Source organism: Aquarana catesbeiana, linkage group LG05, assembly GCF_042186555.1.
Source record: "Aquarana catesbeiana isolate 2022-GZ linkage group LG05, ASM4218655v1, whole genome shotgun sequence".
In the NCBI taxonomy this organism is placed as follows: domain Eukaryota; kingdom Metazoa; phylum Chordata; class Amphibia; order Anura; family Ranidae; genus Aquarana; species Aquarana catesbeiana.
In genome coordinates, this window is record NC_133328.1 from 224024629 (window position 1) to 224049995 (window position 25367).

At 42.9% G+C, this 25367-nt stretch overlaps 1 protein-coding gene across 1 annotated transcript in view; it reads left to right on the forward strand.

The window, feature by feature from the left end:
• Positions 1 to 25367, forward strand: part of DCLK3 (doublecortin like kinase 3) — a 59326-nt gene that overhangs the window by 16225 nt on the left and 17734 nt on the right. The window contains exons 2-4 of the mRNA XM_073630593.1: positions 14509 to 16286; positions 18485 to 18617; positions 20007 to 20174. Of these exons, the coding sequence (XP_073486694.1) occupies positions 14509 to 16286; positions 18485 to 18617; positions 20007 to 20174 (2079 nt within the window). The remainder of the gene's footprint in view (positions 1 to 14508; positions 16287 to 18484; positions 18618 to 20006; positions 20175 to 25367) is intronic.

The following is a 25367-nucleotide window of genomic DNA, read 5'->3' on the forward strand; positions in this document are numbered from 1 at the left end:
AGAGCTGCGATGCGCACCTTGTGTCCGCCCCCTCCCTCCTTATCCTTTGGCTGAGGGCTCGGGCTGACACTTTGCTGCGCATCGACATCACGCACCAGGCGCCTGATGAATGACATCGACTAGGTCGACGTCATGGCGCCGGTGCTTTGTGTACATCCATCTGTGGCTGTGTGGCGGAGGATTTTGGGGCCAAGCATTGGGCGATGCCCACCCAGCTATTGGCATCCTCCCCCCCCCCTCCCACCAGCCTGCGTGACGTTGGTGGCACACTATTGGCTGGAGTGGAGTACTAGACTCCTCATCACGGGAAAAGAATTTGCTTTTTTTGTTTGGCATGGCTAATACATGCACGCAAGCTCCTCACACCTAGACTCCAGGTAACCTCCTTGGCAGGTGGTACTGCCTTTCACCCCTTTTTTAACTCATTCTTTCTCAACTCACTTCACAATTTTCAACATCCCAAACTCTACCAAATTTTCTTTTATCACACTGTTTATAATTTGACACCCCAGCCCAATTTTTAGTTCTACATGGCTTCCACACACTCATTTTCATATCACTGTCTAATTTCCATGGTGTTGGGGCAGACCTATCCCTTATCACCATAGATTTTATGATGGGAACCCACATTAATTATTCAACATACATTCACCCATTTACAGTGACATTTTGTTTTTCCCTAGATGTTTGGGACGATCAATCCCATATCACCTTGAATGGTTTGATGATGGTCCAATCACACCACATCAGCACAATATTTTTTCTGTTCCCTGATGCCATGCCTTTATATGCCGCTTCCCATGCCGGTTGTTGACCCTAGCCCACTGTGGGTGATCCTGCCACACCCGAGATCCATGGTTAGTTCTGTAAGTATAGGTGGATGCTATATCACCTCCCCTTAACTTAACCTACATGCCTATTTGTGCAATCAGTCTGACCCATTATTTATATTTTATAGGCTTTTGGCCACAATTTCTCCTGATGAGTGGTAACCAACCACGAAACGTGTCGAGCTACTGATGCTATACCCATGCATCTTTTATTTACAGTAACATCCAGATATGTGCAATATTGTGCCCATCTAAGGTCAGACTAGATACTTACCTTTTATCATGTTATTATCCATTTTTTAAGCTACTTACATTGAACTATTATGTGTTATTGTGCCTTTGCATTTATGTGTGTGTACATATATGTATTGACTCTATATGTATATATATGAAATTCATTTTCAGACTCAGTGCTGTGTGTCTTGGTTTGGTTTTAATTATTCATTAATACATGGAATAAACCTGTTACGAACAATTATTTATTTTCATAGTACATGCTTCATTCAAAGTCCCAACCCTTCATTTAGTTTCTAGGGTTGGGAAACCCTTGTTTCAGCTCCCCATGCACCTCCTACGTCTCTTACCCTGTGTCCATTAGGGGCACAGGGTGACAGAAAATATGGCTTAGATTACTTAAAATGGGACAGTAATATTTATCAACAATATCTCCCAGGATATATATAAAGACTATTCTTGGTTTGTTTGATTCTGAACTCAACATGTTGAAAGAGCTGATCACATTGGCCTCTGTACAATGTAGGAGATGGGCCGACTCCTACTTGAGCTCCTACTATTGTGAGAAGGTGTCCTGTGTTTATACTTAGGATAATGTATAATCTACTGTGTGAAGCTCGGTGACAACAAGTCTGACCTGTAGTGAAATCCTGATTAATCACAACAATAGCCAGGTGTGCATTGAGGTACCTTAGCTGCTTTAAGGGACTAGTTAGCTCATGTTAATTTATGTTTCTGGTTACAGGTGTATTGTTAGAGTAATATGAGCAGGAGGGGGGGAACCTCCTCTTCAACTGTATATAAGACTGTATTCTTGTTCTAATAAACAGTCCGTGTTAAAGCTGTGTAACTGAGCTAGTCTCGACTGGATCTTGGTTACAATATTCGGCTGTAAAAATCTGAAATCTGAAGGTCCAGATTGGAGGAAGCTGTGTACTGACAGAAGCACTCAAGCGACGCGTGACAGGGATCCGTCACATATCCCTTTGTAACCTCTTACTCTTGGGGCACTGAAGACTCAAGTGCTTGGTGTCTGTTAACATCAGGCTGAAGTTTAGTTTTTTGGGAGGAGGGGTGACTCTTTAGGCGCACCTTCTTAGTTAATGAATGGTGTGTAAGTTGGCATCTGTATGGTGGTGGCTCAGATCCAGCTTTCTTTATGGTTTTCCACCATTTTTATGACAAGCTCACTTTGCATTCATGTATATTTGACAGTCTATTGTAAAAATGACTGGCAATAAAAATGTAATTACTGGTGAAGAACCTCAAGAGAAAACTGCAATTATTTTTATATCCTAATAAATACACAGATGAAATATACACCCCCGGCAACTTTATTAGGTACACCTGTTCAATTGCTTGGTAACACAAATTGCTAATCAGCCAATCACATGGCAGCAACTCAATGCATTTAGGCATCTAGATGTGGTGAAGATGACTTGCTGAAGTTCAAACCAAGCATCAGAATGGGAAAGATAGGGGATTTAAGTGACTTTGACCGTGGCATGGTTGTTGGTGCCAAAAGGGCTGCTCTGAGTATTTCAAAAACTGCTGAACTACTGGGATTATCACGCACAACTATCTCTAGGGTTTACAGAGAATGGTCTGAAAAAGAGAAAATATCCAGTGGGCAGCATTAGTGTGGACATAAATGCCTTGTGGCTGTCAGAAGTGAGAAGAGAATGGGCACACTGGTTTGAGATGATAGAAAGGCAACAGTAACTCAAATAACTACTCATTATAACCAAGGTATGCAGAATACCATCTCTGAACGCACAACACATCGAACCTTGAAGCAGATGGGCTACAGCAGCAGAAGACTACTCCGGGTGACCCATCTGTCAGCTTAGAACAGGAAACTAAGGCTACAATTCACACAGGCTCACCAAAATTGGACAAAAGAAAAGTGGAAAAACATTGCCTGTTATGATGAGTCTAGGGTCAGAATTTGGCATGAACAACATGAAAGCATGGATTCATCCTGCCTTCTATCAACAATTAAGGCTTGTGGTGTAATGGTATGCAGGATAATTTCTTGTCACACTTTGGGCCCCTTAGTACCAATTGAGCATCGTTTAAATGCCACGGCCTACCTGAGTATTGTTGCTGACCATGTCCATCCCTTTATGACTACAGTGTACCCATCTTCTGATGGCTACTTCCAGCAGGATAATGCAGCCTTTCTCAACCAGTGTGCCGCGGCACACTGGTGTGCCGTCAGAGGTTCTCAGGTGTGCCGCGGGATCAGGGGAGAGAAGGGCTGTCAGATGAGCCCGATCTCCCGATCCCCTGCCGAACTGTACATCGGCACTGTGAGAAGCTCCGTCGAACTCAGCAAAGTGATAGTAAAGTGCAGGGGAGTGTGCTCTGCTCTCTGCTTCCCCCTACAGTGCAGTACCCAGCTGAATGAGGAAACTGGAAAGGTACTGTGCTAGAAGCTAGATTCGTTTTAAAAGGGCTTTATACATGTGTCTGTGTGTGTGTGTGCATGTGAGTGTCTGACTGTCTGTCTGTGTGTGTGTGCATGTGTGTACATGTGTCTGTATGTGTGTGTGTGTGTGTGTGTATGTGTGCACGTGTGTGCGTGTGTGTGCATGTCTGGTATGTGTGTGCATGTGTCTGTATGTGCGTGAGCATGTGAGTGTCTGTCTGTCTGTATGTGTGTGTGTGTGTGCATGTGTCTGTCTGTATGTATGTGTGTGTGTGTGTGTGTGTGTGTGTGTGTGCATGTGAGTGTCTGTCTGTATGTGTGTGTGTGTGTGTGTGTGCATGTGAGTGTCTGTCTGTATGTGTGTCTGTATGTGTGTCTGTACGTGTGTGTGTGTGTGTGTGTATGTGAGTGACTGTCTGTATGTGTGTTTGTTCGTGTGTGTGTGCGCATGTGTCTGTATGTGTGTGTGCATGTGAGTGTCTGTCTGTATGTGTGTTTGTACATGTGTGTGTGTGTGTGTGTGCATGTGTCTGTATGTGTGTTTGTACATGTGTGTGTGTGCATGTGTCTGTATGTGTGTGTGTGTATGTGTGTTTGTACATGTGTGTGTGTGTGTGTGTGTGTGTGTGTGTGCATGTGTCTGTATGTGTGTCTGTATGTGTGTGCATGTGTCTGCATGTGTGTGTGCACGTGTCTGCATGTGCGTATGTACAAGTGTCTGTATGTATGTGTCTGTATGCGTGTGTGCACGTGTATGTGTCTGTATATGTGTGTGTGTATGTTACTTTTAATCCTGACACCCCCTCCATTCCTGTACCATCAGAACTGCTTTTGTAGGTCTTGTTTGTGATAGCAGCAAGGACTGCTTCTCCTCTGAAAAGCAACCTATGCACAGATCGCTTTTCAGAGGCATTTGACAGGCGGTAAAGAGGCATTATGTTGCCTCCTTACCACCTGTTTTAATGCAGCATCACTACACCGCAACCGTGCATTGTACACAGTTGCAGGGTAGTTGCAGTTCAGCCCCATTCACCCTGGGTATACCTCCAGCTGCAGCCACAACATGTGTACACCCCCAGCTGTTGTCTCTGCAGCTAAAGGGGAAGAATTTGGGGGTGGTAAAAACAGCTTAACCATGTGCTTTTACCACCCCTCCAACCCGACATGTGAACAAGCCCTTGGTTCACATCTGTGTTGCTGCATGCTGCGTGCAGTGCAGCCCATTCATTTCAATGGGCTTCCCTAACCACAAAAATTCAGGGAAGGAAATCCCCGAACTTTTTTTTTTTTTAAATTGCACTGCACCAAAAGCACCCCACATTTTCCAATGTGTAAGGTACCATTAAGAATTAATGGCACCCCTAAAGAGCAGAGCATTTGTCTGTGTGTCAGGAACGAGTGCGATTTTGCACATGTTCCGCGACACACAGTAACGTGAGATACTTGGACTGGGGTGCCTCAAGACTGAAAATACTTTTTAAGGGTGCCCCGACTGGAAAAAGGTTGAGAAACACTGGGATAATGTACCATGAACATGACTATGAGCTCACTGCACTCCAATGGCCTCCGCAGTCACCAGATCTCAATCTAATAGAGCACATTTGGGATGTGGTAAAACAAGAGAATTGCTTTATTGATGTGCAGCCGACAAATCTGCAGCAACTGCGCAATGCTATCATGTCAAAATCTCAGAAGAATGTTTCCAACACCTTGTTGAATCTATGCCACGAATAATTAAGGCAGTTCTGAAGGCAAGAGGAGTTCCAACCCGGTACTAGCAATGTGTACCTAATAAAGTGGCCGGGGAGTGTATATTTGAAAACTACCTTTTTTTTTTAAACAAACGTGCTTTGTTGTTGTCATGTCGGGTAAACACAGCATACAGACTGACATAAAACAAAACCGAATACATTGGTCATAGGCAGTAAAAACGAGAAAAAGGGTATTTCCAATGGTATATATATCTTACTTAATATGTTGACATTAAAAATAACTACAGAACTTGGGCAAAGAAGGGAAAATTGCTGATGAATAAGACAAAGCAAACATTCTGTAAGGGCCTTAGGTAGAGGTCCATGGGGCCCATATTTAGCCATACTTCCACTGATGTCCCCTATTCATATTTGTAATTCTGTACATAGGTAGGGCGGCGTCAATCAGTGCTTCCCAGGAGGAGAGGGATGGGGAGATAGTGAGATCCATTTTGGGAGAAGCTCCTTTTTTGCGTAAAATAGGAGGTAGGAGATCAATAGTTTTAGATGATGAGATCGCTGTGCATCATCGTGAACCCCCAACAGTGTTAATTCCGGTGCCACCACAAGGGACAGCTATAACCTAGTATTGATTTCACCAAACACAGCTGACCAGAAGGATGATTTAACAGGGCAATCCCAGAACATATGGCTAAAAGTCCCCACCTATGTTTTACATCTAGGACAATTGGGATCCCGGACGGGATTATGCGGTGTAGGAGATCCAGTAGGAGAGTAGGAAGTGATGACCAGTCTAGGACCCTAATTGAGACAGTCCTCCCAGTCCTTCTTGTCTAGTGATGGTATGTCCCCATGCCACACCTCCCATAACTTGTCCATATTGGGGGAGTTAGTACCCAGAAGTGCAGCGTATAAAGTGGATAGAGGCTTGTCTAGGCCACCAGGGGAGAGCAGTTCTTCCATAGGATCAGCCTGGAGGACAGGTGCCAGGGGAAATTGTGCCCTATCGGCGTGCTGCAGCTGCAAGTCTGGCAGGGTGTTAAAGTGTGGTAAACTGGGGTTCCCCCATAGTGGGTGGACCGGTGACCACTGGTTAGGAAGTAGAAACCTCCACTGAGCAGCCATCCACACTCTCCATGTAGCCTGAGTTGGACCAGGAGTCCCTTGATAGGCCCGTGGGCCTCTGTAGACAAAATTTTGCAGATCAGTCAGGGAGCCCAACCAACTAGCCTCCAGACAGATAGCAGCATTGGATTTGAAACCGATAAACCACCACTGGACTGTCACTAGCATTGCAGCCCAGTAGTAGATCTGAAAATTGGGCAAGGCTAGCCTCCCGAGATGGGCCGGAAGCCATAGGGTGGAGCGTGCTAAACGAGGAGCCATGCCATGCCACAGAAAGGACCCCACACATTTCTCAATATCTTTAAATAGGGAAGCAGGGATCCAAGTCAGACAGTTTCTGAAGAAATAGTTGAATGTGGGCAACATCACCATCTTAATGAGATTTATCTGACCTAATGGATTAAGAGGTAGGCTAGTCTAGGAGGAACACTTAGTCCGCAGGGTAGCCATCAGGGGAAGAAGATTCTTCTCCAAGTATTTATATGGATCTTTGGTTATTATAAACCCAAGGTAACGGAATTTATTCACCCAGCGTAAAGGGGAGGGGGCGGCAGTTTTTGCAGCATCAGCGTCAATAGGGAACAAAACTGTGACTTGGACCAGTTAATTCTAATGCCCGAAAAGTTACCAAAATTATCAAAAATCTGAAGAGCAGCCATCAGCGAGGGTCCAGCATCATTTAGATATAGCAAAGCGTCATCCGCATACAGGGACAGCCTCTCTTCCAGCTTTCCCAGCTGAAGGCCCAGGACTTCCAGAGCGATCAAAATGGCCAGGGGCTCCAGAGCAAACAAACTAGGGGAGAGAGGGAAGCCCTGCCGCATACCCTGGAAAAGATGGAAGGGGTCAGAGAGACAGTTGTTTGTGTGAACCCTCGCCCTAGGGGCATTATAGAGCAGTTGGATCCCATGAATACATTTGGGGCCAAACCCAAAGCGATGGAGAACCTCCCAGAGATATAACCACTCCACCAAATCGAAAGCCTTTTCGGCATCTAAGGAGGCGATAACTCTAGAGCCTTGATTATCATGAGGAGTTGGGTTCAAATAGAGGCGTCTAATATTTATGTCAGTTCCCTTGCCTGGCATAAATCCGGTCTGGTCCACATCAACCAGGTCCTCAATCACCTGGGACAGATGGTTAGCCAGGACCTTGGCAAAGATCTTGGCGTCAATGTTCAGGAGAGAGATGGGCTGGTAAGACGCACAGTCCTGAGGGTCCTTGCCGGGCTTGGGAACCAGCACAATAATGGCCTCATTCATAGAGTCAGGCAACGATTCCAGGGTCTCATAGTCAGAAATGGAGGAAATTAGTTTGGGAGCAAGTATCTCCAATTAAATTGCTATAAAACTCGGATGGTAGTCCATCCGCCCTGGGGGCCTTCCCACCCTGGAAAGAAGAAAGAAATGGCTGCACATCCAGAACTCCAGATTGCCTTCTCTCTCTTTTTTCCTGCTTTGGGGATCTTCATGTAGATACACTGGATCGGGCTCTAATTTATCTTATTTTATTTATGTAGTATACATATATAGAAAAAACAATAGCCGCGCTAAAAATTGATGTACATAATGGTGATAAACCAATGTGAGACAAATAAGTGAAAATTAGAGATAAAAATAAGAAAATAAAAAAATAAAAATGAATAGTAGTGGTATATGTGATAAATCCAAGATAATAAATGACAGCCCAAAAAATATAAGTGAATATTAACTAAATAAAAATAAGAATAATAATGAAAATACAATTACAAAACACAATTTTTATATCTGATAAAAATGCTGTGACAATAAAATGTAATCTTCCACCACCATTGAGTGCTGATCACCGTAAGAAATATGCGCTTACCAGAAGGCAAGCAAATGACAGCTTGTGGCTATACACCCAGCCAAGGCCTTTAATGTGGGGATCCTAGATGGATAACTCAGAACATCAACCGGGACTCCATAACGCCGACACACGCTAGGATATATGGAAGTGGGTACCAAGTATTGGCCGGGAAAACAAAAACAGAGCTCCCATAGTGTATTACCATTAAAAGATTTATTCATAAAAGATAAAGGTTGCACTTACAAACAATGTAGATAAAAAAAGCATGAATAGCCGGCCGGCTTGTGAGCGCCCGTTCGCTCGGAAGGTCTAACGCAATGACGTCAGCATGTCCTGTCCACCCGACGTACATTTTGTCATAAATTGACGTCGTCTGGGGCACCCCCGGGAGTAATGTTGCCGGCCGGTGCTTTGTACGGGAACCGCAGCGAGGACTTCGATCTCAGGGGTGTATTATATAATGAGCTAGTATGCTATGCATACTAGCCCATTATACCTTTGTCTTGTAGGTGTTAGTTTTTGTTTTTTTTAAGTGGGTTTACAACCACTTTAACTTGACAGTACTGTGTTTTGCAGCAAAGACTCATTGGCTCAGTGCTGGCTTTCTTCCTTCATTGTTATTCAGCTATTAAATATCAGATCCCTAGTGGCCATTAAAGACTTTTGTTTTTAAAAATTGGGTAGTAAATAGAGGTGAGAACCCTGTGAAGTGAAGTCCTGGGCCTAAAATTCATGGGGATCAAATGCGACACACATACATTTTTAAGTCAATTGCATATACTGTAAGGTACCTCAGGCATTTTAGCTGTATTGCTATATCTTAGACATTTTTAGGCCACAACAGGTGCACTTAAAGTAGAAATATTTATTGACACTACTCCCTAAATGTTGTTTAAGTGATACTATTTCTACCAGTGGTGGCTGGTGCTCCATTTTTTTTGGGGGGGGCGGTAAACAGACCACCCCCCAGCTCGATCAATCAGTCAAACCTGCCACCCCCCGTGTCGTTCGCTCGTCCACTCACCAGCACCGCACTTACCCCATCTAGGTCATCATGGGCAACTTCGGCCCCTTCCTGCGTCTCCTCCTCCTCAGCGGCTTCACCCTGCGGCTCCTCCTCTTCTGCGGCTTCACGGCGGCTTCACCCTGCGTCTCCTCGGTGGCTTCCTCCTCTGCGGCTTCACCCTGCGTCTCCTCCTCCTCAGCGGCTGCACCCTGTGTCTCCTCCTCGGCGGCTTCCTCCTCTGCGGCTTCACCATGCGTCTCCTCCTCGGCGACTTCACCCTGCATCTCCTCGGCGGCTTTCTTCTCGGCAGCCAATACGAACGCTTCTCCTCTCGGCCAATCGAGTCTCAAGACATGCTTCCTGATTGGCCGGGAGGAGAATCAGGAAGGCATTAGCGAATATTCGCTATTGTCACACAACTGGGTGGGCTCATGGTGCAGTGCTCTGTGCCCAGAGCCCATCCTTTTTTTGAGCCAGTTAGAGCCTCAGGCTCTAATCATGTGCTTAAAAAAAAACCCCCATTGAAATCCATCCGTCCAGCACCCTGCATGCAGATTAGGAGCCAGGCGCATGGATTGAGGGGGGCGCCACCCCTGCACCCCTTATGGACGGGCCGCCACTGATTTCTACAATTTACCTTATGAGCCTGTCATAGATGAAATACACTAGTAGAGAATGTGTGCCTGCAATTTACATGCCCCTTTTCCACTGAACAAGAGCTGACCTGGACACGTGAATTAAAAAGAAATAATACATCCCCTTATTGTGTAACAATGATGTAAAAAGCCAAATGAGGCTTCTTAATGGCAAGACAGTATAACCTTACCATCTGTTCTTACCAGAGTATTTATCATTATAAGGTGCTTTAGCAGTAAGCTAAAGACAAATAAAAATGCAAATATCACTTCCAAATATCACAAATAGTGATTGCATTCCAAGTATTATTAAATTGAAGTATTTGGGTTGATGGTTTGCTATGGTATACACTTTCCCTATGTAAAATTTACTTACTGAAAGGGAATGCCTGTGATAAGATTTATTTCCAACACACTATGCAAATGTAATAAGGAGAGTTTAGTTACAGTACAGATCATTTTCGTATTGAGATCAGCCCTAGTTATACCATTCTCTTGCACTTCACTAGCACTGTTAATTATTTACATTAAAACCACCAGTGTCATTACCGATCTTATATTACCTGATGTAGATTACACCTTGCACATAATGGAAGAATGTGTGCAATTTAAGCAAAGTAACATCAGTATTTAAAACTCGTTCATTAGGAGCACATGGATCAGACATGCATATCTCCGAGCAGAGAGGAGCAAAGACAGTGTTCTGTGTTAATGTTACTTGTCACAGATACCCCCAAATGTTATTCAGATTCTAGGTTAAATTGTATGCAGGTGGGGAGAAGTAAAATTAGAGTACTCGGTTCACGGTGTATGCATTATAACAGATTATTTTTTGTATTTCCAGTATGCTGATAGATTGTGAATGTTTTCAGTTTTAAAGCCCAACTCCAGGATACCTTTCACAATAATCTTTCTTGTTGGTTCCCTGTCGCTAAATATAATCCACTTTTAGTCATCCAGTACCCGAAGCTGTCCCCTCAAAAAAACTCAACACACAGCCAATAATGTCTAAACCGCTGGCAACAAAAGTGAGTACACCCCTAATTGAAAATGTCCAAATTGAGCCCAAAGTGGCAATATTTTATGTGGCCACCATTATTTTCCAGCATTGCCTTAAACCTCTTGGGCATGGAGTTCACCAGAGCTTCACAGGTTGCCACTGGAGTCCTCTTCCACTCCTCCATGACGACATCAAGGAGCTGGTGGATGTTAGAGACCTTGTGTTCCTCCACCTTCCATTTGTGGATGCCCCACAGATGCTCAATAGGATTTAGGTCTGGAGACATGCTTGGCCAGTGCACCACCTTTACCCTCAGCTTCTTTAGCAAGACAGTGGTCATCTTGGAGGTGTGTTTTGGGTCGTTATGTTGGAATACTGCCCTGTGACCCAGTCTCTGAAGAGAGGGGATCATGCTCTGCTTCAGTATGTCACAGTACATGTTGGCATTCATGGTTCCCTCAATGAACTGTAGCTTCCCAGTGCTGGCAGCACTCATGCAGCTAAAGACCATGACACTCCCACCACCATGTTTGACTGTAGGCAAGAAACACTTGTCTTTGTACTCCTCACATGGTTGCCGCCACACACTTGACACCGTCTGGACCAAATAAGTTTATCTTGGTCTCATCACACCACAGGACATGGTTCTAGTAATCCATGTCCTTAGTCTGCTTGTCTTCAGCAAGCTGTTTGCGGGCTTTCTTGTGCATCATCTTTAGAAGAGGCTTCCTTTTGGGACGACAGCTATCCAGACCAATTTGATGTAGTGTGCAGCGTATGGTTTGAGCACTGACAGGCTGACCTCCCACCCCTTCAACCTCTGCAGCAATGCTGGCAGCACTAATACAGGTATTTCCCAAAGACAACCTCTGGATATGACGCGGAGCACGTGCACTCAACTTCTTTGGTCGACCATGGAGAGGTTTGTTCTGAGTAGAACCTGTCCAGTTAAACAGCTGTATGGTCAGGGCACTGTGCTGCAGCTCAGTTTCAGGGTCTTGGCAATCTTCTTATAGCATAGGCCATCTTTATGTAAAGCAACAATTATTTTTTTCAGATCCTCAGAGGGTTCTTTGCCATGAGGTGCCATGTTGAACTTCCAGTGACCAGTATGAGAGAGAGAGCTATAACACCAAATTTAACACGCCTGCTCCCCATTCACACCTGAAACCTTGTGACACTAACAAGTCACATGACACCTGGGAAGGGAAATGGCTAATTGGGCCCAATTTGGACATTTTCACTTAGGAGTGTACTCACTTTTGTTGCCAGCGCTTTAGACAATGATGGCTGTGTGTTGAGTTATTTTAAGGAGACAGCAAATTTACACTGTTATACAAGCTATACACTCACTACTTTTACATTGTAGCAAAGTGTAATTTCTTCAGTGTTGTCACATGAAAAGATATAATAAAATATTTACAAAAATGTGAAGGGTGTACTCACTTTTGTGAGATACTGTGCATATATATATATGTGTATATATATATATATAAATATATATATATATATATATATATATATATATATACACACAGTATCTCACATGCACCCTAATCTACATGCGGGGCACTGGACGTGCTCCGAGTACACCCACTTGTGTGACAATAGCGAAGGAATATTCGCTATTCTCTTTCTGGCCAATCAGAAAGCCCCTATTGGCCAGGGAGTCTTAGGATGACCTTCGCAGTCCGTCTTCCACGTGTGCAGGGGTGGGGGGTGTTGGTGTTAGTTTGTGCCACCCCCTCAAAATAGTGAGCACCAGCCACCACTGGTGCTTAGTCCCAATACATAGTAAGGGTGTCAAGATAAATAAAGTCAATAATGATGAAGCTGTCTGTAGTCTCCAGTGGGAGCAAGGCTGCCTGTACTAGGGTCTGGGAACCCGCGCTGAAACAGAAGAGGGAAGGGAGAGAGAGAGAAATGCCAGGTGACCACTGGTGTAGAACAGTTTATTGAAAACAAATTAAAAACCAGTAACAATTCCACTCACAGAGGGTGTCGAGTGTGGAGGTCTGAGACTGCAGGAAGCTCAGAAAATGATCCCGCCCGGGATCGGGTAGTCCATTCTCGCTGCGGCGGGGGCTCTGGTGGATGGAAGGGGAGGACGCTGATGAGCAAGCTGTCACAAACCAGTAACCACCTGTCAGCACAAGGGATGGAACAGCCAATCGGAACGCTTCCTCCAGTCCCAGACCTCCACACTTGACACCCTCTGTGATTGGAATTTGTTACTGAATTTTCATTTGTTTCAAAGAAACTGTGCTACCCCAGTGGTCACCTGGCACCTCTCTCTTCCTCCCCTCTTCTGTTTGAGCAAAAATTTACACCACGTGTCATTTCCCCCTTTCTCTCCTCAACACCAGGGAACTATGCAACCCATGCATTGGGATGTTAGTTTCCTGTCTGAGTATCACTTGGCCTGGTCTGTGTCCTCTGTCATGGACCATAATACTCACACACCTCTGTCATCTGGCCACCCACTGTTCCTTAGTTTAGAATATGCCGTCAACCAAAAAACTGCTTGAACTGCATGGGGGCTGTGAGGAGACTGGTTGCGCTGATGAGAGAGGAGCCACTAGCTCCTGGTCTTCTGGACAGGAACTTAAAGCTAAAGATCACTTGAGCAGTGACTTTCAAGAATGATCTGATGAGAAAGATGCTGCTGTAAGATAAAGAGATAAAAAAAATACTACATGTAGACATGTGCCTACCACACTTGTGAAGATTTTGCCCAGAATGTGGATTCACAAAGGTAATAGTATTTACCTGGAAATGGACAAAGGTGTTTAATGTAGAATTCAGGCATAATTTAGGGGCCAGGTGAAGCCTCTGCAGAGAAAACTTTGGATTTAGACGGATGGACTGACATTAGAACTAGCAGCTTTAAAAACATATTTTAATACTGAACCCATGATTATGCACAATAAAAGAAAATATATTAATGCAGGTATGTATATTATTTATTTTTGGCTTGGATTTGGCTTTGTATCTGACTTTTGGGTGTTCTTTTTGCACATAGGCTGACAAGGAGCCTGATAATATCTCCTTCATTGTCCAGTTACAGGCTGTGGGGACTGAGTTGACCAGACTGTATTGCTTTAAAAAAAAAACACAGGACACTAACATGTCTTTGTTGTCTCATAAGAATGTGTAAATCTCAGGATGGCTTGACAGAAGTAAAAAAAACTTTGGCAGGTAATGCATATATTTACTGTATGCGTTAAATTTGTGTATTTAACTGATTGCTTGGAGTCAATCTCAATATGTGTAAGGCTCTTTAAGGGATATTATTGTTTTTTGTTTATAGTTTGTGTTTAACTCTAAAGAACTGGGTACCCTGAATTTTATATATTTATTATAGATATGTCTATATTACAATTCTCATTTTTAGTTAACAGATAGGACGGATATGGCAGACTTAAAGGTATCAGTAAAGGACATCTAAACAAGGGAGAGCAGTCCAATAACCAGTATCTTTAAACAATATTCAATATGATCAATTGATTTTATGTGTCTAATATTTTAAACTATTTTGTAAAAGATATTTAGCATTATTTTGTTTAGATGTCCTTTACTGGTACCGTTAAAGTCCTCCATATCAGTCCTATCTTTTAAAATATTCTACGGGATGAGGTACCCCCATAGCCTATTCAACCTTTGAAGTATACATTTTTATTTAACGTATATTTGTTTGCATTATTTCAGGTCATCAAACACTGTTTCATCATTTATATACCAATATAAATTCAAGGCCTACAGAGAGGAAACACCAAGTCACATGTCCACCTATAGGCCATGCAACACATGGAAAACCATTCCATGGACTAAACAGCTATACATCACCGTATTTCCACTCACGAAATGGTTTTCACACAATACATTCAGAGAACAGTCCAGTAAAACCAAGAATTGTGACAGTAGTTAAACCAGGAAATCACCCTCTGAAGAAAATCACTTTGCTTTTGAATAGAAGGTCAGTGCAGACCTTTGAGCAGCTTATTGCCGATATATCTGAAGCCCTGGGATTGCCTAGGTGGAAAAATGACCATGTGAGAAAATTGTATAACCTGAAAGGCAAAGAAATACGTAGCGTGTGTGATTTCTTTCGTGGGGATGACATTTTTATAGCTTTGGGTAAGGAACAGCTGACCATGAAATGCATTGAAATTGTGTTTAATGAACTTTATCCTGATAGGCTTTTAACAAAGAACCCAGATCATTATGAAAGACGCAGATGCAAATTAAATGAAAATGGACAAACTATAGATAGTGGCTACGAAGACACAGACTTGGTCAACAAATGCAACACTATGTCTCCAAGACTGACAATCAAACATGATGCGAAGGGTTATGTCAAACAAAAGCCAGAAGTAACAAGGAAAACCAAAAAACAAGAAAAGATCAAAAGTCATCAAGAAAATTTGTCTGGGAAAATGAAAAAACTTGAACTTTGCCATTGCAAACCAAATAAAGTCTTGACTTCAAGTTTAGATTGTGCCAACCAATGTGAGCAATGTAAGGAGATTACAATCAAGCATAGACTATACACTGAAAAGAACACAGCTAAATCATCAGGCAATGCTGTTTTGAATGAAAAGTGTAAGATATTACCAATTGGAAGCTGTAAGGAAGAAAGGCCATTGCTAACATGTACAAACTGTCATAACAGATGTAGGAACAAAAGAGATGCCAATGAAGTACAGGAAAGAGGGGACAGCAGCATAGAATTGTATGAGAAAACACATTATCCTCATTCCAGAATGCAAAGTCATAGTCTGCAAAGGCATGAGTGCTTTAAAAATAAATGCCAAAGAGACAGAAGAAAATTGGGTGGGAAGAATTCTGACTGCTTATTAATAAAACCTAGTGGTAGGCTTATTGAAGATTTCCTGGAAGACACAAAGGAAAACATACAAATAAAAGTAGACAGAATAGTGGCGGACAATGAATCCAACAGTAAAAAGGACATAATGAACAATGTTGACTCAACAGAACAAAAGATTGAAGGTGGACCGCCGAGAAGAGAAGATGAAAAGACAGTTTGTGGCACTAGCAGAATATGTTGTATAAAAGACCATCTGGATGTACAAATAAATTATGAGATTGGCAGGACTATTGGAGATGGAAATTTTGCAGTTGTCAAAGAGTGTAGACTTCAAAAAACTAATGAAGAGTATGCTATGAAAATTATTGATAAGGCTAAACTAATAGGTAAAGAGGATATAATTAAAAATGAAGTTTGCATAATAAAAATGCTTTCCCACCCAAACATAGTAAAACTTATTGATGATTTTGAGACTGACAATGAAATTTATTTGATATTGGAGTATATTAAAGGGGGGGATTTATTTGATGCTATTACTGAGAGCGTTAAATTTACTGAACATGATGCAGCACTTATGATGTCTGACTTGTGCAAGGCTTTAGTATATATTCACAGCAAGAATATCGTGCACAGGGACCTGAAACCTGAGAACCTGTTGGTGAGTTTTTTTTTATGGTTAATATGAAAAGGCATATTGCTTTGTTTGTGTGTACCTGTTTTAAATTATCACATTCAGTAAAAGTGTGTTATGCTTCAGTAAGACCATGTGGGGTAAAATTAATGTAAGCAGATAAGGCATGTCATGTTTAGTGCAGTTGAGGAAGAATATAAATCTAAGCTTCTATAATTTGCTTGATAAAGGGCTTCTGCCTGCAAGTTTACAAGTTTTTTTCTGCAGATACAGTGGTGCTTTCTCAACAACCTAAACCAGGGGTCTCCAAACTTTCTGGAAAATTTAGAGACCCCTAGTTTAGGGAGATGAGAAAGCACCACTGAATCTGCAGATAGTACTTGCAGGCAGAAGCCCTTTATCAAGCAAATTAAAGAAGCTTAGAAGCAAAGAGCCGGTCTACTGTCCTTCAGACTTCAGCCACACTGCTGCCACTGGTAGTAGAAAATTTACTGAGGTCAGTGGGAGTAAACAATGTCTCAGGATTGTTGGTCAGTGGGAGAAAAAAAATAATACCTAGCCCTTGTGGTCAGTAGGAGGAAGAATAGTGCCCCATCATTGGTATTAGTGGGAGGAATAGATCTATTTTTTTTTTTGGTTAACATACACTTTAATTTCTATGATAGCTGTATACTGTACTTGTCCTTTCCAAAAGAAAACTAAACTAAAATTGTTTGGCCACTATTTACTGTATGTATACAGTGCAATAATAAATAAAATAACATTAGCCCCTGCCTTCTGTTGAGTTCACAGCTTCATATGCCTACCATAGTCTAGCCACAAAGAAACAGGTGCAAGGGATGAATAAGTGTTGAAGCCAATTGACTTACTAGTAATTTTTGCTATTACAGGAGAAAAATTGAGAAGTCAGAGAGAGCCCACACAAATGTGGGGAGACAATATCATCTCAATATAGACAGTAAATGTGTTAAGAATTAAATATAATACTTCAAAAGGTGCAGGCCGTGAATTATATCTTTTGAGCAGTGGTGTGCCAGGAGAAGAGGAGCCACCACTAATAGGGTGCACATAGGCGTGTGCACAGGGTGTGCCAGGTGTGCCTGGGCACACCCTAATCACCTCATGTGAAGCAGATTCCCCCTGTTTAGAACCCTGATATTTCACTAAAGCCTCCTATTGGGGTTCCTAAAAAATTGTAAAAAAAATATTTTTTTTAATCATAAAAACTACTGACACCAAACTCTGCCTTACTGACACCGTCTATTGCTCTACTGACACTGTCAGTATGTATACACATGCACATGTACGCATATGTGTTTGCGCTTTGGGGTGCACACCCTAATGCAATAGGCTGCGCATACCTATGAGGGTGCATCTCAGGCAGATTTGGGTGGATTAATCTCCTGCCCATTAGTGCCTGGAGTTGGAGCCAGCAACATGGGACTTTAGCCTGTCAGGTACAGTAAGTACCTCACTGACACCAATAGTTAGTAAGACCCCTCTGACCACTTCACCGGGGACATCAAGCTAAGGGGCACCTCACCACTGCCAGCAGCCTAGGGGGTATCAAACACTACACTAGTCATCTATGCAACAGGGGATATTGCACTGACTACTAAGATACTACTAACTTAAAATCCAAATATTGTTGTATATGAATATTTTAACACGATTACAGGAAAATTAAAGCGATATTAAAAGCAGATATTTTTTTTTAAATAACTAAACATGTCATACTTACCTGCTCTATGCAGTAGTTTAACACAGAGCAGCCCCGGTCCTTCTCTTCTTGGGTCCTCCTCCAGGCTAGTGCTCCCCAAGTAGCTTGCTATGGGGGCACCCGAGCAGGTTCGCACCCGAGCCAGTGCTCTGTGTCCATTCACACGTGGAGAGCGGCTCAGCCCTGCTCCCTCTTTCTCCTTATTGGCTCACTGGCTGGGATTGACAGGAGATGGAGCCAATGGCTACCACTGCTGTCTCAGCCAATGAGGAGGGAGAGACCTGGCAGAGCCGAGCCTTTCGTGCACATCGCTGGATCGAGGTAAGGCTCAGGTAAGTTTTAAAGAGAACTAGGGGCGCTGCTGGACACAGATTTTTTTTAACGTCATGCATAGAAGGCATGAAGGCAAAAAACCTTGAGCATTTACAAACACTTGCATTAACTATTTATTTAAATGATGAACAGGTAAACCTGCATATTTCTGAAGTGATTTTTTTTTTCTCAGGTGCAGCAAAATCCTGATGGATCTGCCACTCTGAAACTGGCTGACTTTGGGCTTGCTGTATATGTTACAGAGCCTATCTTCACTGTATGTGGAACACCAACATATGTGGCTCCTGAAATACTACTGGAAAAAGGTAAATATTTTTCTGTTACAATATAGTACTGTCAGTCACTGGCTCTCCTTTTTGCCTCTCCAGCACTCACTGGAGCGTCGGGCTGTGCAGAGGGCAGGAACAGCTGGCTCAGGCTCTCAGCTGCGTTCTTAGATCCTGAGCCAGCTGCCAGTCAGGGATCTGGGTGGATCCCGACATTAAAGTCGGGATCCCCTCAGAGTCTGAACCGGCTGAGTGACATCAGCCAACTACAGACTTTAGCCCACTGTTGGTTGAATACAGGTCATAGGACTTCAGAAATAAGTGCACTTCTGTGACCCACAGGAGAAACAGGATCAAAAGAGCTTTGGTCCTACTTCTCCTTTAATGTTGGTTTTGACATTTTTATGTGTAACGCTAACCAAGTGGTGGGGGATGATGTGCACTCTTTAATCCATTCCTGCCCAGAAGAAGAATGGTTCCCTGGATTTACGTGGCACTTTGGATATGGGTTCCACCCCAGGGTATCTCTTGGAACTTGCCAACACCTGAGCATACTCTGGGAGGCTGCTGGTCTGGGCTAACCAGTACTCTCCATGTAGTCTGTCCCAATAGACCCCAATGGCAGCTTCACTCAGCACCATCTTTTTCCAGAGGACATCCTCATCTTGAGTTAGGAGAAGTAAAAGTCCAAAAAACTGAAGCCTTTTAACTCTTTACTGAGTTGATTTAAGTAATTACATACTTCAGTCATCTCAACCCTGACAGTACATTCCTTAAAGGTTTCAAAGATCCAGAACAAGAGGAGAGCCGAGTTGATGAGCCTGTGTACCTTTTGAGGGTTTTGCCAGAGTCCTGTATCCCATGTAAAGGAGAAGCAAGTAGTCCCAATAGTCCTGCATTTTCCCTCCCCTTCTTCCCCATTAAAGGGAAACTCCAGGAGATTGAGCATCACAGACAACATCCTTGCTGTGGCTTAGTCCTTCAGACACTTCTCATGAAGGCTATTTTTAACAGGGCCCTACTTCTCATGTTGCCGCACACTAGCATGGGCAAGGCTGGCAAATCCCAGTTTGTTGAAAACCAAATCCCGGTTTACTTATTTAAAATGCACAAGATTGGATAAGTGAAATTAATGTATGGTGTGGACATTCTGAATTTCTTTAGTACATTGGTCTCATTTTTGTTTGTGTTTGCAGAAAACGAATGTACTAAAATTTCTTCTGCAGTGGAAACTTCTAACTGGAAGTGTCATAAGTGTGGATCTCTCACAAGCCCATGAATTGTGATTGATGGCAGCCCATGTGTATATGCATTTTTCTGTGTCTGCATTGGAAAGTTTGTGTTCTCTTATTGTTGGAGCCCACTGGTAACGTTTATTTGCATATAAACAGTGGCCAAATCAACATAATAATTAATTTCATTCAACAGGCTATGGGTTAGAGGTTGACATGTGGGCCACTGGAGTTATCTTGTACGTCCTGTTATCTGGCTTTCCCCCTTTCCGGAGTCCAGAACGCAATCATGAAGAATTATTCCAGATAATCCAGCGTGGAGAGTATGAATTCTTGTCACCGTACTGGGATAACATCTCAGATGGTAAACATTCTAATCAGTATTGTAATGAAAATGTTACAGATCACAAGCCTGTGTACTATAGGGACAGCAGTGTAGTTAGTATTTATGCTGTGCATGAGGAGATAAATAATAAAGGTTTTATCTGTTTGTCTTTACCTTCTTTTTTAGGACAGATGTTGGGTACTTATTCCTGCAATTATTTCAAATACGTTATTTGTTTAATTAATACATAATTTCATTAGATTTTTTTTGGGCTCCAAAATATACCAGTTTTTACATTTGAAAGTTTGAAGGCAATTAGTGATAAATTAAAAGAGGAAGCTAAGACTCTTCATGCCGTCAATGTTTATGGTGAGGGTGCCATATTGAGCACGCAAAATTTTGCCACTATGTATTGCCAGTTTATGCATGTTCCTAAACTTAGGGCTTGGACATGTTATTAGTCCTTCTGGAAGAGTTTTAAATCTGTTTACTTCATTACATCCACGTAATGTTTGCAGTGAGACATCAAGGGCTTAAGGCAGCCCTTGATGCACATGTTTAGCTCTTTGAATAAACCTCTCGATCTTCTACATGTATTTCCATGGACTTGTGTGTGTGCTTGAAGAGGAGTCAGGCCAGACAAAGCTTCACAGTGGCAGTGATTGGACTGAGCTGTGGATGTTTAACCAGTCTCACATTAAAAGAAAAAATAGTGCATACATTTGTCAAAAAAATAAATCTTTTTAGGGAGTTATGATCATATTATCACATTTCTTGCATTTCCTGCATTTCTTTCTTCACCCACTACACATTCCCTATTCTCTTCTCCCTTTTTTTCAGCATACAGTGGAGCCTAACATGAAAATTAATGTACTTTATTCCTTTAGCACTGTAATGCCCCGTGCACACGGTCGGACATTGATCGGACATTCCGACAACAAAATCCTAGGATTTTTTCCGACGGATGTTGGCTCAAACTTGTTTTGCGTACACACGGTCGCACAAAGTTGTCGGAAATTTCCAATCGCCAACAACGCGGTGACGTCAACCACGTACGACGAGACTAGAAAAGGCCAGTACAGAACCAAGCGCGGCACCCTTTGGGCTCCTTTTGCTAATCTCGTTTTAGTAAAAGTTTGTTGAGAGATGATTCGCGCCTTTTCAGACTCGTGGCTTTCAGATCGTTTTCTGCGGTTCAGTTTGTGCTTGTGGGTTTGTATCTGCTCTTCAGTGCGTGCAGTCAGTTCGTATCAGAGTTTTCTGTGCGATCTTGCCCGCTCGTTGCTGTTTTTCAGGTCGCTCTTCACAGGCCTTGCTGTTCTTCAGTGTGTTCTGTTACTTCGTTCTGAGCAGCCAACCGTTTTCTAGCCATGTTGCGTATATGTACTCCTCGTAGAGTTCGTGCTGTGCGGGGGCTTGGTGTTGGGTTGCTGACCTTGACACAAATCCAGTCCATGAACAGGGTGGGGAGGAGTTCATGGACCAAGAATTGGTTGCTTCAGCGTGACCAGTTCTCTCATATGCCTTTGCTCCGTGAGATCCATGAGAATAGTCCTGATCATTTCAGGAACTTTCTCAGGATGATGGACCCCGTATTTCACCGTTTGTTGGCTTTGCTGACCCCCTATATCAGCAGGCAGGATACCTGCATGAGGCAAGCCATCACCCTGGAGCAGAGGCTCGTCGCTACCCTGCGGTACTTGGCGACGGGGAGAAGTCTGCAGGACTTGAAGTTCTCGACAGGCATCTCCCCCCAGGCTCTGGGTATCATTATCCCAGAGACCTGTTCTGCCATCATCCAGGTCCTGCAGAAGGAGTATATGAAGATAAGATTTTTATCCTTTATTATCACATTTTATTGCATTGAATGTTTACTAATATATTGTTTTTCTCTCCTCATTCCCAAATTACCATGATTGTAATATGCTGTGAATGTCCCCTTTGTTCTCATGCATGCTGGATTTTTATGTAATTATTTTTTTAGTCCTTCATACATATTTGCCTTCACTAACCTCTCCAGCATGCTCTCCTGCCCCTATATTCACCTCATGTAGTCACTTAACAATGTATTTTGTCAGCTCCATAGTAGTGCCTTACCCCAAACACCCCCTAAAATGTTTTGAAATGTGATTTGTGCTTTAAATTCAGGCAGAGTGCCAGAGGCTTTTTTTTGTGGTGTCTCCAAATCATTTTTATTAACCCTCCCTCCCCCCAACTGCTAAGTCAGCTGATCCCAATTCTCTATCTATCCTCAATCATCTATTTGCTGACTTTGCCAAACCCATACACACTATACCCATCTCTTTTGTGGTCAGATGTAGGGATGAATTCCCCAAAGCATGTAGTGCAAGGCCTGCCTGTATACTTTCAAATGGTACTGTTTCAAGTTTTTGGATACTTTTATTATCTTGAGGTAATAGCAGAATGTCCAGATGTGCTCAAATGTGTACAGTGTGTATTTATATCTTTGTATTAGGACACTTCTTACCTGTCCAGTGGGCTGCCAATAGTGTAACTAAGGAGGGGCTGTTCCAAGTAATACCCTGTAAGTCTTTATCAAATAAAAACCAAAAAAAAAGCTAATCTTTGTTGACATTTACTGCTTGTGTTTGTTTTAGCTGACCCTGACAGCAATGTGGGGAGTCCTGAAAATGGCGTGATTGTGTAACCTTACAAAGCACTGTTGGGTGTTATTTACTAAAGGCAAAGACACTTTGAACTACAAGTGCACTTGAAACTGCACTGAAACTGCACTTGTAGTGCAAAGAGGATTTGCCCTTAGGAAATAACCCCCATTTTCACATAAAGCAGCAATTACATCATCACAAAAGTGATGTAGCGTTGAGACAATAATCCACACATTCTTGATTAACAATCTTTTTAATACCTGCACAATCACATGTGCATTTAGAAAAGGTTTTTAAAACAAACCAACATGTTTGTTGTATAACAATTTTTGGGGTAGCATTATAAAAAAGATAAATGTCCATTTAAGATAAAACAGGCATGTGTAAAACCAACAAAGACACAAATCTAGAACGTACAAAGTTCACATTTGCTAGAACTTGAAGGCAATATCAGACATGAGTATTTAGGAACTGTGTTTGATATTGCGTTCAGATGGGGTGAAGTCACCCCAGGAAAAGCCAAATTTGGAAGATGCACACAAATTTCCCAATGTCAACATGTGCTAGCTGCCATCACGGGGGATCAAGGGACGTGTTTTGGGGGAGAAACCCCTTCCTCTCAGCTACTTTATTATTGAGGAAGGGGTTGCACCACCAAAAGGCCTACATTGATCTCCCGTGATGGCAGATAGCACATGTTGACACACTGTGTGCATCCTCCAAATTTGGCTTTTCTAAAAATCGCTAAAACATTTTTAACATTGTAGCACACAAAAAACAAAGGAATTTGGAGGGGTTTTAAACTCGCCCCAAAACATCAATGATGTTTTTATTTTTTTTAATAACATCATTGATGTTTTTCTTGAGGTTTTCCAATTGTAAATTACACCCCATGATCTCCCCGATCAGGATCTGGGCACTTTCTGATGTGAAAGGATCTGGATCCACAACATCACGATCACCTAAAAAGAGAGAAACAAAAAAAAAACAGGTATCAAAAATATGCCGGCATCCATCTCTTACCTGAGCCTGTGGTCGCAGACACTCACCTGTTGTGGTGACAATTTCCACCACGTCTTCATCCTCCTGCTCTTCTTGGGTTGGGGGTATTTCCCCTTCTTCCCGAGGTGGGGGGTCTGTGGTCTCCTTGGATGAGGGGTGTCCTCCGAGTCTTTTCTCCCCTATGTAAAACAAAAATGCTATACTTAGCACACAGATATTTGATGGCAGAACTATAAATAGGAAACATTGCTTGGAAGTGTGGTACAATTGTCTATTTTGGCAGAGTTCCAAAATGTAGCATTTTCATTGTCCTTTGTCAAGCTTGAATACTTACCTGTTTTGTACAAGCTTCACAGATGGAGTCACCCCTATAGTATACACTGGAGCACCTGTGTGGGACCCCTAATAAAAAGGGTGTTCTGGGGTCCCACACTAGTGCTCCAGCGTCCAGATGTGAAAACTGCTGCTGAGTGTCCTCTCCTTACACAGAATCTAGTTTGCATTTCATTCTAGTAACAAACCCATCTACACAACCAAATTAGTTTCATACAAGTAGGGCGTAAAAAATGTGGCCAAATGCATATGGCCAAAACAATGGTGTTTTATAGGCCGAAAGAAAAATGTTTGATACGAACGAATAATGTGCCCATGAACATGAAAGTTGCCATTTAAAAACGTACACTTGTAAGAAAAGCACATGGAGCAGCACGAACGTAATAAACATAAAGAATAGAAACACAGGACAACTACTTACTTTTTTGCAGAACTCTCTGGATCTTTCTGTACTGCTCATGCTCTCTTAATTTGAGGTCCGACCACCGCTTCCTGAGCTGATCTTTCGATCGTCGTACCCCGAAATGCCGGTGCAGACTCTTGACCACTTTCGCCATGATCTTGGCCTTTCTGACATTGTGGTTGGGGTAAGGTCCATACTTTCCATCATAGTCGGCCTTCTTCAGGATGTCGACCATCTCCAACATCTCCACAAAGGACATATTTGAGGCCTTAAATCGTCTCCTTCTGGATCGGGACGTTTCCGGCTCCGGGCTTTCCTCCTCCTCCTCGTTGCTATAATTAGCACACACCTGCTGTGTATCCGCCATGTGCTCTTCCCCCACTGCGCCGAACGAAAAGGGGCGGGAAGAGACTAGAATGAACGTCAGGGGTGGGCGGAGTTACACACATGCGCAGTGTGTATAAAGCGTAAAACGCATGCGTAGTACGTACGATCTGTGAGCAGAGGAAGGAGCATCGGAGGCGCCGATCGTGATAACGAAGGTAAGATCTAAACTTGGGCCTATACAGCTTCGAAATTGAAGCCTATATTGTAACAAGATTAGGAAAGTTTGGCCTGACCTTAGGGTTTGTCTTGTGTTGTGTCTTGCAGAGAAAATGGATGGCTTCAGCGACCACAATTTCCTCCCCCTGTTCATAGACAAATACAGGGAGCTGCCCTGTCTGTGGCAGGTGAAACACCCGCATTATAATCATAAACAAAAGAGGCAGGCAGCGCTGGAGACACTGCTGGAGTTGGTGACGCCGGTGGTCCCCACAGCAACCATCCCCTATTTAAAAGCCAAAATTGGTGGCCTGAGGAGCACTT